The sequence below is a fragment of the Dreissena polymorpha genome, chromosome 13 (assembly GCF_020536995.1).
Source record: "Dreissena polymorpha isolate Duluth1 chromosome 13, UMN_Dpol_1.0, whole genome shotgun sequence".
In the NCBI taxonomy this organism is placed as follows: Eukaryota; Metazoa; Mollusca; class Bivalvia; order Myida; family Dreissenidae; genus Dreissena; species Dreissena polymorpha.
The window spans coordinates 60852162-60867770 of NC_068367.1; the positions used below are offsets into that span (position 1 = coordinate 60852162).

General features: G+C 34.6%; 1 protein-coding gene across 1 annotated transcript in view; it reads right to left on the reverse strand.

Annotated features, from left to right (window-relative positions):
• The window catches only part of LOC127854705 (uncharacterized), a 58784-nt gene that overhangs the window by 42918 nt on the left and 257 nt on the right, over window positions 1–15609 (reverse strand). The window contains exons 2-3 of the mRNA XM_052389763.1: window positions 14949–15089; window positions 4291–4344 (exon numbers count right to left, since the gene is read on the reverse strand). Coding sequence (XP_052245723.1) covers window positions 4291–4344; window positions 14949–15089 — 195 coding nt within the window. The remainder of the gene's footprint in view (window positions 1–4290; window positions 4345–14948; window positions 15090–15609) is intronic.

Genomic DNA, 15609 nt, shown 5'->3' on the forward strand with positions numbered 1-15609 from the left:
TCACTATCGGTATAGTGTTCAAAATAAATTGATCGGTAATACATTATAAGTACTCAACATTTTATTTACGGTACTATTATCAGCTTGTTAATATATTTTCTTTGAGTAAACTCGTTCATAATATGATATTAAAATCGTATATACATTTACATACTGTTAACAAAGCGTTAAAACTCACACGAAAAATGCTAAACCAAAATACCCACCTGCTCATGTTCACATATTGATTCAGCCTGTTCAGTGGTGTTAAGTCAGGTTTTGTGATTTAATTTTCACTATAATAGTTTTTGTTTAACGTATGTCTATGCTTCATAAAAATACTACATGAAAATTCAATAAAATACACGAAACATGCAATAACAATCAGACTCTCCGGTTTTTATTTGATTATATTTACAATAACGCAACATGCATTAAAACTGCTTGTTTTCCTGGTTGTTTTATACACCAGTTTATATTGAATGAAAGCAAACTTTACAAACATAATGATTTGCATTGCAGAAATGTTAATAGATCATTTTTGTTTAATTCTATGCAATCCATAAAACATATTAACAGTTTTACTATTTCAGGCACGTATTCAAAATAAAAAACAGCTAATGGTCACAAACCCCGGTTAAAACCAATATTGTTTTCAGGTGCTCAAACTTTCATGCGGATTCATATTTTTTTAAAGATATTGTGCTGAAACAAAATGGTATTGAGGCAGACTGACCTATGGAGAGTAAGATGGACAAGGGCAAAGTAATATTCACTTTAATGTACAATACCTGGTGACCTTGACCTTTGACAAACCTTTGACCTTTGTGCAGTAATATTTAATTTAACAATAATATGTTTGAACCTTATACGAATTGTAATGTTTGCACCGCTTTCACCCAGACAATAAATCATAAACAGCAAATGACTCATGAGCCACATTATTTACCCCTGAAATGAAAATCATTTTATTTGTCTTCGATAGGCCTCCAGGGGTTCCGTGTGCATAAAAGGACTCCTAAAAAGGATTGAATTCCAAGACATTATGTTCTGACAATAAAACCCTATGTTCTGGTAAAAGAAATAGTGTATCTATGCTTCAGAAATATTGTGTTTTTGCACATGTATGCAACACTATAACAACAAAATTTCGAGATCTTTTGGATACAATTTCAAAAATATTTTCTTTTCTGCAAATATATGACAATATTTGTGCATAAAAATGTTATATTTACCCCGTTAACTCTTAACACAATACAAACGCGCGTTTATATGTTCGTATGTGTATTGACTTTTTCATATGCCAGAATGGCCAAACACGATTTTGTATAAAAAAAACTAAACTAAAAAAGGTGAACACTGGGTTCCGAAGTTCATATGCAGGTTAATATAATTGTACATTTTGTTATTATTTTTTGTTTTGCTTTTAAATCCGACACCATATAATATTTCGTACGACATAAAAGTCACGTAAAGATCCAAAATCAAACTAATTTAATTAAATAAGACACAATGGCGATTATAGTTCATTTTATGCAATACATGTACATGTTTTCAAAAGTGAAATAGCGATGGAAAATGCTTTACGTCAAGTGAATGCAGTAGTGTACAAATAGTGACGAAACATAACTAGAGTGCTGGGTCGTATCATTGTGAAGCTGAACCAGACCAGAACAGAGCAAGTGTGAAGCTGTACAAGGTTGTATAAATCTCTAAAAATCCGGATTTTTTAAAAAGAAATTGCAATTCCTTATTAAGCCAATATTAAACAATAAAACCACACCTTAGCTTCTGCGTTTTGAGCTTTACAAATTCAGTAATGAAATACATTTGATAAGTATTTATAAACATATAATTAGGAGTCTGTTCCATGTCGCTTCAGTCAAATTCTATCCAATTCTTGCTTGCTTCGAGTTAGATTCCCGGGATAAGGTTTGCTGAAATTCAAAATAGATCTATATGATTTATATCTAAAAAGGACCGCAAAAATAATATTGTGATATGGTAACTTTCGTTTATCTTTCCAATCGCTTATATTTTAGTATTCGTATCATACATTTTAAATGAAAATTTACATGAAAAGCGCTTCATTTAAAATAATAATCATATTGATTGCATTAATATAGTTCACATATTAAAATGCTGTTTTGTATCAACACATGCCAAAGTGCAAGATAATTTTTGAAAGACAAATTCTGCGTCATGTAAATACATGTAATTAACATGCTACTAACTGACATATCAGTGTACTTTGGTATATATTTGTGTGGACTCAAATACATTTAGAACCTGTCAACTAAAAATAGATGCTAAATTAAAAACATATACACCACTGTCAATTTGTTCCTTAAATAACATATCCGAAATCTTTTCAAAGAAGGATTCTTTAAATATATAGCATTAAAAAACTTGTCTAAATAAGTATTATTCAAATAAGTATATAACAAATACAATTAATACTATATATTTCACAATAAATATTATTCTTCAAAGTATTGCTTGAAATAATTAAAAGCAACTAGTTCCGATTTGTGCCTAAAATAAGACACTATAAACAATGAAGTTTTTTTCTTAAGAAAGTACCATAATATAACTACCCTGTAAGATTAAGATGTAACGTTAATTTTACTGCATTTAGCCACTCATTAGAATATCCGTGTAGGGACCAGAATTTACTTAAACTAAAGCTTCAGTTTTCTAATGATAGCTCAGGCATATTTGAAAAATAATCAGGCAACAAACATTTCACAAAAAGAACTTATTTTTAAAAGGAATTAGTTCCAGTTTGTGACAAAAAAAAAATATGTACAGATATTTATGTTGGATCAATACACTCAATGGGACACCCACGGAGAGGCCAAACATTTTTAACAAGACTTTGATATTGATACCACAGTCACATTTGAAAAATAATCAGGCAACACGCATTTCACAAAAGGAACTATATTTTAAAAGTATTTATAATGAGTACAAAAGTACAGCAAAAAGAACTTTTAACAATCATACGGTACATTTATGGTGTCATGATTCAAACCTGTAACGCAAATTTAAAATTTCATCCAATACTCAGATCACTTACAGAAGACTTGTGTTATACCAGGAGCCTGTATTCACCAACCTAATCTTACACTTAAGAATAAAGGGTAGACTGAGAAGCTGCAACCAGCTTTTGAATATAAACAGGCTTACAGGCTGATAAAAAAAGTCATCAACAAAATAGTCTTCATGAAGAATGATGTAAATAGAGGGTGTTTATACCAAGTTTGACTTAAATTAAAGCAATTCTTGAATATTCAAATTTAAAGAATACATGTATTCGTTATTCTAAGACTTAAGTCTATGCACTATTTGGTGAATACAAGCACAGATTAATATCATTAACAAACAATGATAACAACTTTATGAAAAGTCCCAACATACAGTCTATTTAAATCTATTCTTTAACTTTGCGAACAGTTATTTAAAAATCTGGTATACTATGTATGTTTGTTTGAAACTTTCATCTAAAAATATCATGTCCCCAGATCACAGTTTTATCCTTATGCAAAAAAAGTATATAACAGTCCATCCTTTAGCTAAGTTTAAACCTATTTATTATTGCTCGATTGCATTGCAAGCCCTAGGCTTATTTAAACTCTCTCGAGTCCATTTCCTGGCTGGGAATAAGAACCAGTACTTGGTGTCTTTGGGGGAGATCGAAGGAACACTGCCATTTTGGATCGGGTCTGTGACCTCCCTGTCGCTAGGCGGACACCATATCCACTAGGCTAGGACGATCTTTGTAAAGCCGTGAGCTTGATAACAGTCTTCTGATGGCAGATTAGTCTATCCTACTTGAAGAAACCATTGTATGCTGATGCCAGATCAGAGTCTATCTTGATGTTAGATCACAATCTATCATGGGTCATAATCACCAACCCATTCTTAAAGAATAGATTTAAAACCAATGCATAAAATGTAGTCATCCATTAGCCTGTGCAGTCCCTACAGACTTATCAGGAACAACACTTAAAGCCTGATCTGGATTATACTTCCTTATAAAGAAAAATTCCATAAATGTGGAAAGTGTCGTCCCTGATTAGCCTGTGTTGACTGCACATATAAATCTGAGAGGACACTTTGTGCACATGCGTTAAGGTCAGTTTTTCCAGAACGAGGCTCATTTTTCAATCATATTGTCAGTTCAAAATCAAACCTGACAGCAGATCTTTTTTCAATCACAGTCTATCATTATTTGCAGTTCATAGTGTAAGTCTATCCTGAAGCCAGGTCCACCGCTTACAAGCATGATCGAAGCTGTGTGAAATCTACTGTGCCACCAGCATCGAGTAGCGGTCATTGCTCAAGTATAGTGGCTTTCCACGTCTGAAATGAAGGGCCACATCACAATAAGCATGTTTAAAAAATAATTTATTTAATAACTAACTTATATTAAACTGTGCAGTCGAATCGTGTATTGGAATGTGTTTCATCTTTTATTGCTCTTGTTTCTCATCATGTGCTGTTGATTTTATTACAAATACAATTTAAGAAAGCATTATTGTAGTAAATGTACCTTTAGAAAAGAGAATCAAACACACGACTTAAAATAAAGTATCTTCAGTCTGGTATTTCAGCAATATAAGAAATAAGAGTTTCAAATTGTCGCAAAACACACCTGTTAAATGGTCTGAGCTACACTGATTCAGTGTGATGATAATAAGGGTAAAACTATCAGTGCCAAGAGCAGACATGATTAATTTGGCTATTTTGGATGATTCAATGGTCATTCTGCACAACTGCTTTAGGTTATCGAATATTATTGAGGTTATATACCCCAAAACATACTCGCTTTGTTTCATAACAATATTATTAACCCTATTCGAGTTAGAGCCCAGACAATCATTAATAATTCATTGCCATAATTTAAAAAAGCTTCTGACAATCTTTGTTGGTTATCGAACGTTGCCAAGATATTATGCTCAACAATAGTATCACATTGTTTCATGGTGATCTAATTTAAACTTTGTATCATAGAGAGGGGAAAACATAATAGAAGCCACCCAGTGGCTTGTTTGCAGATTGGAGGTATTCCCATAATACACTCAGTGTTTCAAAACAAGCATTAAGAATCAGTTAAAAAAATCTACACTAGTCCATGAATTTTCCTCCGAACTCACAATTCGATGTTTCCGGAAGTGGTACATAATAGTATGGCAAACATTTATAAAATAAAAACTTTGGACCATTTCTATCCCAAAGCCCCTGACTTAAACTTTAGACAATTTCTATCGCATTTTGTTCACAGTTGATATATTTGCATTCAACTCGCCTGTCTGATCTTCAAATACTATTTTCCCGCTGTGGACCTGTCCACATATGTTACTTTATTCTACAGAATGCTATTAAATAATCTAACAATATTCATCACCTCATATTATTATGTTATATAGCAGAACATTGAATCGTGCAATGTAACAACTGTAAAGAACGTATCACTTTGTATTTGAACGCGTGGGCTAAGTTGCCCTTTGATTATAAATATCTCAGTGTTTGCACTAATGAGTCGTATTTCATAAAACTTGGCATGGAGCGTCCATATAGAGTGGACGTTAGCATCCTTGGATGGTCGTTCCCGTTTGATAAAGCTTGGCATGCAGCGTCCCTTTATAGTCGAATTTTGGAATGGAGGGTCCCTATAGAGTGGACATTTTGCATTGAGAGCCCCTATAAAGTGGATATTTTGCATGGAGGGTTCATAAAGAGTGGACATTTTGCTTGGAAGGTCTCTATTGAGTGGACATTTTGCATGGAAGGTCCGTAAAGAGCGGACATTTGGCTTTCAATGTCCCTATAGAGTGGACATTTGGCATGGAAAGGCCCTCTATAGTGGACATTTGGCATGGAGGTTCCATATAAAGTGGCCATTTGGCATGGACGGTCCCTATCGAGAAGGCATTTGGCATGGATGGTCCTTATAGAGTGGACATTTTGCATGGAGGGCATGGTGGACATGCAGATGATCTTAGATCATTCCGATTGATTGATTATGGATGGAATATTTGCTGTTTCAATTATGATTCCTGGAGGCATTTGATCTGTGACACTAAATATGCGTTTTTGATGAAACTTCATATGAATCATATGAATCATCCCTTTTGGGTAAAAATGTTTTTACTTTTTGATTGTTCCATTCCAATAATGTTTTAGGCAGTTATTGCCCTTTTGATTAATATTATTACATTTTCTAATACATTTTACGTTTCTGTGTCAGATTAAATGGACTGATGATCCAAATTTGATGAAATGCATGGACCTACAGGGTGAATACATTGTCTCCATTGTTCCACCCCATGCTCCAGTGAGTTGTCATGGAGTTATTCCCCCATTAATAATAGCCTGTTTCCACACAATTAACCCAACCAACGAGGCAAAGCTTCATCCAACAATTCTATTGATATTATTGTTTAAATTGTGTGTGTGTATGTCGTCATGTAAGATACAGTCAAAGAATTTTTACAAAAATATTGTTTATCATTTGCGTATGTTATTGTTATTTTGTTAGTGATAACACGTGTTTTCAGTAATTTAATTCAATGTCACACTTCGAAGAGAAGTGTTAAATTTGGTTATACAACAGCTTATCTATACTGTAAGTGTTTTCTTCATCATGCAATAATTAAAATAACTCATCACATATGTCCACCATGAGAAGATATTGCACACATGTAACATCCGTCTCATGTAGTGCTAAAGATGAGATATTGGGATGAATCAGTGTCCGTCGCCGTGCAACTTTGCAACTTTTAGTTTGTAATCATTCTTTCTAGAGGCAAAATTTTCCACCCAACCTTGATGAACTTGGTCAGGATGTTTTATCTGCACAGTATTGATTCCGAGTTTTGATATGTTATATTACGTCCAAAATCTTCGACACAAAATCGAATCTTCGAAAAACAGTGGTAGCGTTAAGCCGCGTGTATGACTATATCTTTATTATTTTGATTGGCCTGTTGTTTCTTTACATTTTTTTAGGCCAAGTTTTCTAGGCCAGGTTTATATTTGGGTCGCATGTATCCAAATACTAATTCATCTGGTCAAAGTCAGACAAAGCTTATTACCACTCTAGAAGCCACATTTATGACTCAATCTTGGTCTAAATAGTTATCTTGACAATATCTAGGCGGAGTTTGAATCTGGGTCACATGCAACAAAAACAAGGTGAAACGAACGAATTTCTGTATTAGTTTAAATTTGCTAAATTCCTTTACATTATTAGAAAAGACATTTCACACAAATTACTGTTCTTAAAATGATCAAATATTTACGATGCAATACTTATTGAAAACTGAGCTAAGTAGTTTGCTTACACTTTTTATAATCAATAAGGTTCGCATCTTCTCTAATTGACGCCGATAAGAAAAGATTGTTATCAGTTTGGTTATGGTAGTAATTGAATAGGACCAATTGGCAATCGGCTTCACTGTTTCAAACACTCGTTACAAACACTCGTTAACGGTTATTTGGTCCCACTAATCCGCTAATCATTATAATGAACTTGTCAATGGCATACAATAATGGGGGCCTATTACTGATCACTTGATAATAAAAGACTAGTATATTCGCATGTGACAATAGTCCCCACCTCCTGCAAGTGACTCCCAGGTGTCCTCCCTCTTTCCCCACCACGATTTATCGCAACCGCGATATATTTCGGACATGTATTACAAACAAATCGGTTATTGACTGACCTTTTTGTATTTTTTTCAAAGCCAGAAATTGGCGAATTTAAATGCTGACGAAAAAGTAATTTTTTAATATGAGGAAATTTCGTGCTTGCGAAAATAAAGACGAATAATGTTGCTCGATTTTCAAACTTTGATATAAACTGTTAGATACATCAATTTAGTAATACATTTGTGTATCTTTGTGGTAGATATTGCTTACTTGATTCTATTCATCAAAATTTGTATGACAGGTAGTTCAAGTCACAAGCAAAAGTACACTACATAATTTACCACCAAATTGCGATACGTTATTTCGAGATGCCCAATATATATTTTGAAATTGTCGGTACCTTCTTTGTACATATGACGGAACTGCGGTGTATTGCATTTCCTTTTCCAATGGCTACAAATAAGCAAAGTTGGCTCGCTCAAGCCATTTCCATTTGGCTACAACATTTTGTTCTTAAAACCCCATAGAACAGATAAAATATGACCAATTACCGTGTTCTACATTAAATTTAGCTAAGTACAATTTAAGCCAGTTTGAGCCCTGCTTTTACTATTGCAATCTGTTAAGACACAGCCCATTTGGTGTATAATACATCTTACAAGAGAGGAAGACATATAAATCTGAGTGAGCTGTTACATTAAATGGAAGCTCTAACACTGACTCAAACTTATAAACAGGTAATATATTAATCCCTCTCAAGGACAATCATTCCAACGTTAATTTTAAAAGGCGGACTAATCCAGCTTACAATAGAAAAGGCTAATAAAGTGAGCTGTTACGTTGTATTGAAGCTCTAAAACTGACTTAAACGTACAAACAATGTCTAAAAGCAAAAGGAGATTAACTAATAAACAGTTTACAAACTAGTTTTATCAATATGGCTCTACCAATTGCAACACTTGTAAGGCACATAAATATTGTTAATAAAGTTTCATTGCTATGTCCTCTGTCACCTCAATATAGCTGAACATTTTCTCTTTGTTGGTTTCCTTTATTTGTTAAAGGGAAGAACTAGAAATCGAAATGTCAGTGTTTGATATGATACCATTGATCGCTTGGTGATAACAAACTAATTCCATCAGTGCTGTCAATTTCTGGAATTGAGACACAAGTATCAGGTCAAAATACATTCACAGAGTCTTATTGTGGAAAGACATCAAAATATCAAAAAAACAATGATCTGCTTAACAAAAGGCAATGATAAGTGGTTATGAGCAAGATAATACAGACATATTTGCAAATTGGGCATACAAGTCATCACGTTTGAAATTATATTTTTATTTTTTTTTCATTTTATACTAAGAACCACATAATACAAAATTATTTCAGTTTATTGCTCATATGTAACGTAGTCCTTGGAGAAACAAGATAAACGTCGACACAGTCCAATTATGATTTCTTTACGTTTTATTCCTGCTTATTAACACAACACAACGTTTTCAAAATGTTTGTAAAATTCAAGATAACACACGAAAGCCCACAACGGGCCTCACCCGTTACAGCAATCAATAATGCGCCTTCTATGTTCAGCTGCGCGCGTAAGACTGACTACTTACTAACAAAAACATAAGTTGATTTAACGTGTGCAATTCTGATTGGCCGTTTGCAGGGGGTGGATCGTTCGCAAGTAAATGCGTGCGTGACGTAAGTGAGGAAAAATAGTAACTGTTGCTCAAAATGGCGGTTAACGGATAATGTTTTAATGTTTGAAAATTTTGTACATTTATAATACTTATTTGACACTATACTTACGCGCAGGATGATATACTGATATCCATTTACCTCGGTATACATCCTGTTGATGCATTATCAATATTAAAAAAGTTATTGAAGACTTTATACGCAAGTGTCTCTTTGTTAACGATTTACACGCTTCAATGTATGTGCATTTTTAGGCCATATATAATGTTTTCTTAGCAGTTTTCATGCAAAGGTGGACTCAAGAGCCATCATAGTTTACCTAACATGAGCACAAGGATGCTTCCAACAGGCAATCGCAATATATGCATCAAAATTCGAAAATTTACCCCCATTTCCATAACTGTTGAGCACAGTAACCCCACTTTCAGTAACTGGTATTCATACAAAAGTCAGAGTACACAGATAAAAAAGGAAAAAATAAATAAAAATACGCATGTTAAGATCTGATTTTCTTATAGGTGATGTGTTACATAATCTGTGGAGTCATAATACATTGGACGGGGGGGAATAGAAAAAATGACAATATATTTTCTTATACACGTGCGGACGTATTGCTTTCATTTGCGCACGAATTCCATGTATGTGCGCACGTATGATGTTTATGTACGCATGTTTAACGTTCTGCGTGCGCAACGTTTTACCTTTTCCTTGATCTTTTTATCACATGCGCACGTATTGCTTTCGCGTGCGCTCGTATTTGCTTTTACTGCGCACATATTGATTTTACGTGCGCATGTTTAAAGTAAAAATGCCTTCGCATTTATAAACATATATACACACATCCAGTGCGCAAGTATTCACTTAAGTCAAAATAATTAGACAAAATATACCGGATACGTCTAAACGTTTAACGTGTTTTCCTATAGCAAACTGATTTCAACGTATATATCACTTTTCTTGTTAAATTATTGCTGATGCATAAAACGTTTATTGTTAGACATGAGAACGAGTATCTCTTAAATGTGTGAGAATTGTGCAAAAACACCACTTTTGAAAATTAGGATATATTTCAAAATAAAAAAAGCCAATGTCCCCTCAATTCCGCCGTGAAAGGGTTTAAACCTTACAACTATACAATATGAATCCATATCGTGCAAAATTTGTATAACCTTAATACTACACACAGATAAGATACACTTATTGTTAATCGACAAATATACATGGAGTCATTGAATGTGTAATCAACGCAGTCTAACAAAGTCATTTTCGAAATCGGTGAGCCTTAATCATATTAGGCGAATTAGTTTATGTCTTATTTCAGATGTAATCGTCAAAAGGAGACGACCTACATGCGAAGAGTGCGGTGTTGCTTTATCGTGCGCCTCCTCTGTAAAACGTCACATGAAGCTTCAAAGTGGATCCACCTACGTGTGCAATTTTACAAGGTGTGGAAACTATTTAATTGTAAAAATTCACTGCAGCGTCACACCTGTTCCCACATCGATAGTCAAAAAGTTGGTAGTCAGTCAGGTGGGAAGGGTGTTCACTACCACGTATTGTTTAAACAAGAATGAGTATGAGCTTCAACGTGGCAATGCATCGAAGTATTCGTGTAAACTGAACTGTGTTCGAAGCCATGTCAGTCAAGATACGCTCTTCAACAATATTTAATTACACATTCTGATGAAAAAATATACACCTGTGAAATATTTTCGAAGTCGTACAGCACCTATTGATTCTTGGAATGCACAAATGCAGCCTTCCGGACCATGGAGAAGGAAAGGTTACATGTGCAACATACACCAAAACGTTTAAGACAGGAAGGCTGTTGAAACAGCATATGAATAAACACGATGCTCCAAAAGTGTCTTGCCACGTCTGTGGAAAAATGTTTAAATCGAAGCATGCGTGAAAAATCATATAAAGCTATGTGCTGTGGACATATATATATAATTCTAACACACTTATTGTAAAACTACAACTTTTGCCACTCTAACTATTTTATTGTTTGAATTGTTTGTAATAAAGTACTGTGTTGTTTTTGTTTATTGATGAAATTCCTATTAATTTGAGCTTTATCGTCGGTCTAATGTTTGTTGACATGTTGGTATCTTTTCCATTCACGCAATGTGTTTGACCAACTGTCCTTAATAAGAACAAGATATCTTGAGCGTTTAATGGTACGAAGGTTTTATCATGAAATATACTTTTTTTAAGGTGCTGAAATGAAATAGTCTTTGGTCAGACTATCCAATCTTATATTGATTGACTGGTGGACAAGAGCAATACTTATAACTCAAAGGGGGCGTATTTATTACATTTGATAAAGCACACATGATTGAAAATATTCCATACATGTACTTAGTTTTAATGCCAAATCTAATATTTGCCCATGTACACTTTGTAATCTTCACATCTCTATTCAGCCAGAAAATAAACATATTCACTGCAAATTACTTCAGATACACTCTGTTTAGTTCCTGGTTGAAACATAGTTAATCCAGCGCAGGCCTGGAATGAAAATCATGTCATTTGTCTGCAACTGCCCCCCCCCCCAGGGATCATCTGTGTAGAAGAGGAACTCGAAGACATAATGGTCTGACAATTTAACTGTATGCACTGCTGACCAGAGGGGTAAAACATTGTCCATCTATGCTTCAGAAAAAGGGCACAAGCTAATCTAGGACGACACCTTACACACATGCATTAAGCCCAGTTTTCCAAGAATGAGTCTCATATCAGGCAGATACAACAGTTCCACAAGCAAACCTAAAGAATAAAACAACTGATGTTTCTGGAGAGATAATGTAGCGGGCACTAAGACATGGGACAGATCAGAAGTTCATGGCTTGGACATTCAAGTTTGCTGTTTGATAATACAAATGCAAATGTTTGTTGTTTTTCTTTTAAATATTATCGAAAAATAATGTTACAGACTAAAGAAACTAAACGTGTATATAAAGAATCAAACATATATACATTATTTTATGAAGGCATGAAATTTCAACAAATTAAATTTACCATATCACAAACTGGTTTTTAAAATATCTATTATCTGCTGTTATTTGCATATAAAAAACACAAAAAACACACACATAGGTAAGAATTTTATTGCAATGACTACGGTGGGGGAAACGTTCAAAGCGCAATGATTTGACCAAAATTGATCTTAGCCAAAATTCTTCAAAATATGATTGCTCAAAGGTTAATGATTTAATAATATACCAAGAGAAGTCTACATGCATACAGAGGTACCGACACTTAGTGCCTACCATTTTGTGGAAGTAATGAAGATGTATTAAAGAAAAAAATATAAAAACCATAACCCTATATACGGAGCAAGATGATGATTCATATGGGTAAAAGCATTGGAATAAATAAACAACTGACTGTGAACTTTGTTACAAACGTAAATAATATCACCCAGGCGTGTGTTGATGTTTGAAAAGTAAAAACAACTACACTGCATGGCGATTAAATATTTGCAGTTTAAATTTTATGAAAAATGTTTCAGTAGTTTGCTCCACAAACTTAGAACTTTGTACCAAAAACTGACTGACTGACCGATAAACCACAAAAGAAATACTCCAATATGTCCAGTCTCTTATTTCGTCAGAGGAGATAATGGAAATGTAGCAGCAGAAGAAATTGCAAGGTGTAAATAGCAGCAGTTCATCTGTCATAGAGAAGGAGAATCAGACAGCTCTAATTAACCCCTCCTCTATCTATATTTGTGGGTCAAGTGGCTAGACTCTTGCTGCTCCTCACTATGATAATTGCAGAATAGCGGCACTCCATAATAAAGAATACATCGATATCAGAATTTAGTGGCATATGCCAGTATGAAACTCTCCATCAAGGAATGTATACTGTCGAAGCATACGAGCCTTGCTCTGGTAAAAGTGGGTTTAATGCTGGTATGAAAAGTGTCGTCTCATATTAGCCTGTGCAGTTCGTACCTTCCACCTAAACTGGATTTTCTCTAAGAAGAACTTTTAACAAACCACAATCATGTTTGAACGACCGTTATTACTCTAAGATTTCGGACACCCGTTTTGGGGCAAAATAATTATTTTTCGTTACTCTTAATTTTCGGACATACGCGTTTTTTGTCTATAATTAATGACTCTAAATTTTCGAACAGTATGTTTGACAGCGCTATTATACCAGATTTCCGCCCCGTATTTGCTTATCATGTGATACTTCGATCATGAACAGATTTAGGTCATAAAACCTTGAAGACGCATGCCTGAGGGCAATACATCATAAACTTGCGTAATTGGAAAAATTATCATGTATACTAGTAGAAAACAATCGCTTCATTCAACAGCATTTTAAACGATATCTTCCTACTAAGGAAACGGTATTGTTTTTATGTTGTTTTTGTTCTGTATCATTTAAGGCAAGAAATTACAAAGCTGTGTGAAGTTGTATTTATTTCATAGTAGACACTATTTTTGTATTGGTTTATTGCTTTTTTTACAATATGATTACAATTTTCGGACATTTAATTTGTGTCTCCAAATGTTCAGACACCTGTATTTTTTTATATTTTCGGTATCTAAATTTTCAGACACGACAAACATATTATTTTTAAGTGTCCGAAATTAAAAGTTATTACGGTACCCTCACTTATCTTTTACACACAATTATGTCATGAGCATTTGATATGAAAGGGGTTCAAAACTGTGACTTCCAGAGTGTTCACATTACTTTTACGAAAAGAAAACTTCAAACTTCACTTCTTATAGCGGCCATGTTGTTCAATGGACCATAACTGTATTTCTCTTTGCAGAGAAATCATTAATACACATGTTAGGACCAAGTAAGGGCTTACTTTGCCATTTGACAAATTAGAAACTTTGTACAAATAAGAAAATTCCGAAAAATATTGTTATTTGAATGAACTATTTTTTAAATCGATGTCAATAGAGCAGCAGCTGCTGGCCTTAGAAGAATCTTGACATTCTTCATTTGTATATATACCTGAATGTTCATAAACTACATGAAACCCAACCAACTTTACAATGTCTGCACAGAAACTTTTATTTTTCAAACATCCACAATCTTAATAAAACTCATTAAACATTAAAATACAAGGCTTTTTTTAACATTTGAACAGGTCAACTGATATTTGGACACACATGACAAGATTCAAATTGACCTTCATATTTTCACAATAAACATTCTGACAAAGTTACATCAATATTGAGTCATAAGTGTTGTTAATTTCTTGAAAGATCAACAAGTTTTGTCTAAGCTGCTCCAGAAAATGAAGTTTGTCACAGCCAAAATTCATTTTCTTTATGAACATATAAACATTTAAAGGTCATTCTACTATGAAAGTTTGAGCAAGATCCACCTTGTACTTTCTAAAGAGGAGTTGAAAACAAAAAAAGTTGGCACTACATAAATATAGAGGAAAAAAAAGAAAAGGGGCTTTTTTCAGTATTTCGTAACAGCCAAAATGCCTTTATTTATGATCATCCAAAACTGGACTGACTGATTGCTCACGTTGACCAATTACACCTTGCGACCGCTTACACCATGTGAACACTATCACCAAATGGCCGCTTACAACAGGTGACCACTAACACTAAGTGACCACTTACACCAGGTGATTGCTTACACCAGGTAACCACACACAGGTGACCACTAACACCAGGTGGACATACACCAGGTGACCACTTACACCAGGTGATTGCTTACACCAGGTAACCACTAACACCAGGTGACCACTAACCAACAGGGGGCTACATACACCAGGTGACTACTTCCACCAGGTGACCACCAGGTGACCAGCAGGTGACCACTTCCACCAAATGATTGCTAACACCAGGTGACCACTTATACCAGGTTACTGATATCATGAGATGACCACTTGCACCATGTGACTGCTTACTCTAGGTGACCACTTCACCAGGTGACCACTAACATTAGATGACCACTTACACCAGGTGACCGCTTACACCAGATGACCACTTACACCAGGTGGCCGTTTAACACAAGTTGACCACTACTTCATGTGACCTAAAACCAGGTGACCGCTTACATCAGGTGATATCGATTACACCAGGTGACCATTCACACCAGGTTGACTGTTACACCAGGTGACCACTTCAACCAGGGACCACTTAACCAGATGACTGCTTACACCAGGTGGCATTTATAAGAGTGACTGATAATATGAGATGACCACTTGCATCATGTGACTGCTTACTCTAGGTGACTCCTTCATCATGTGACCACTAACATTAGATATAACTTACACCA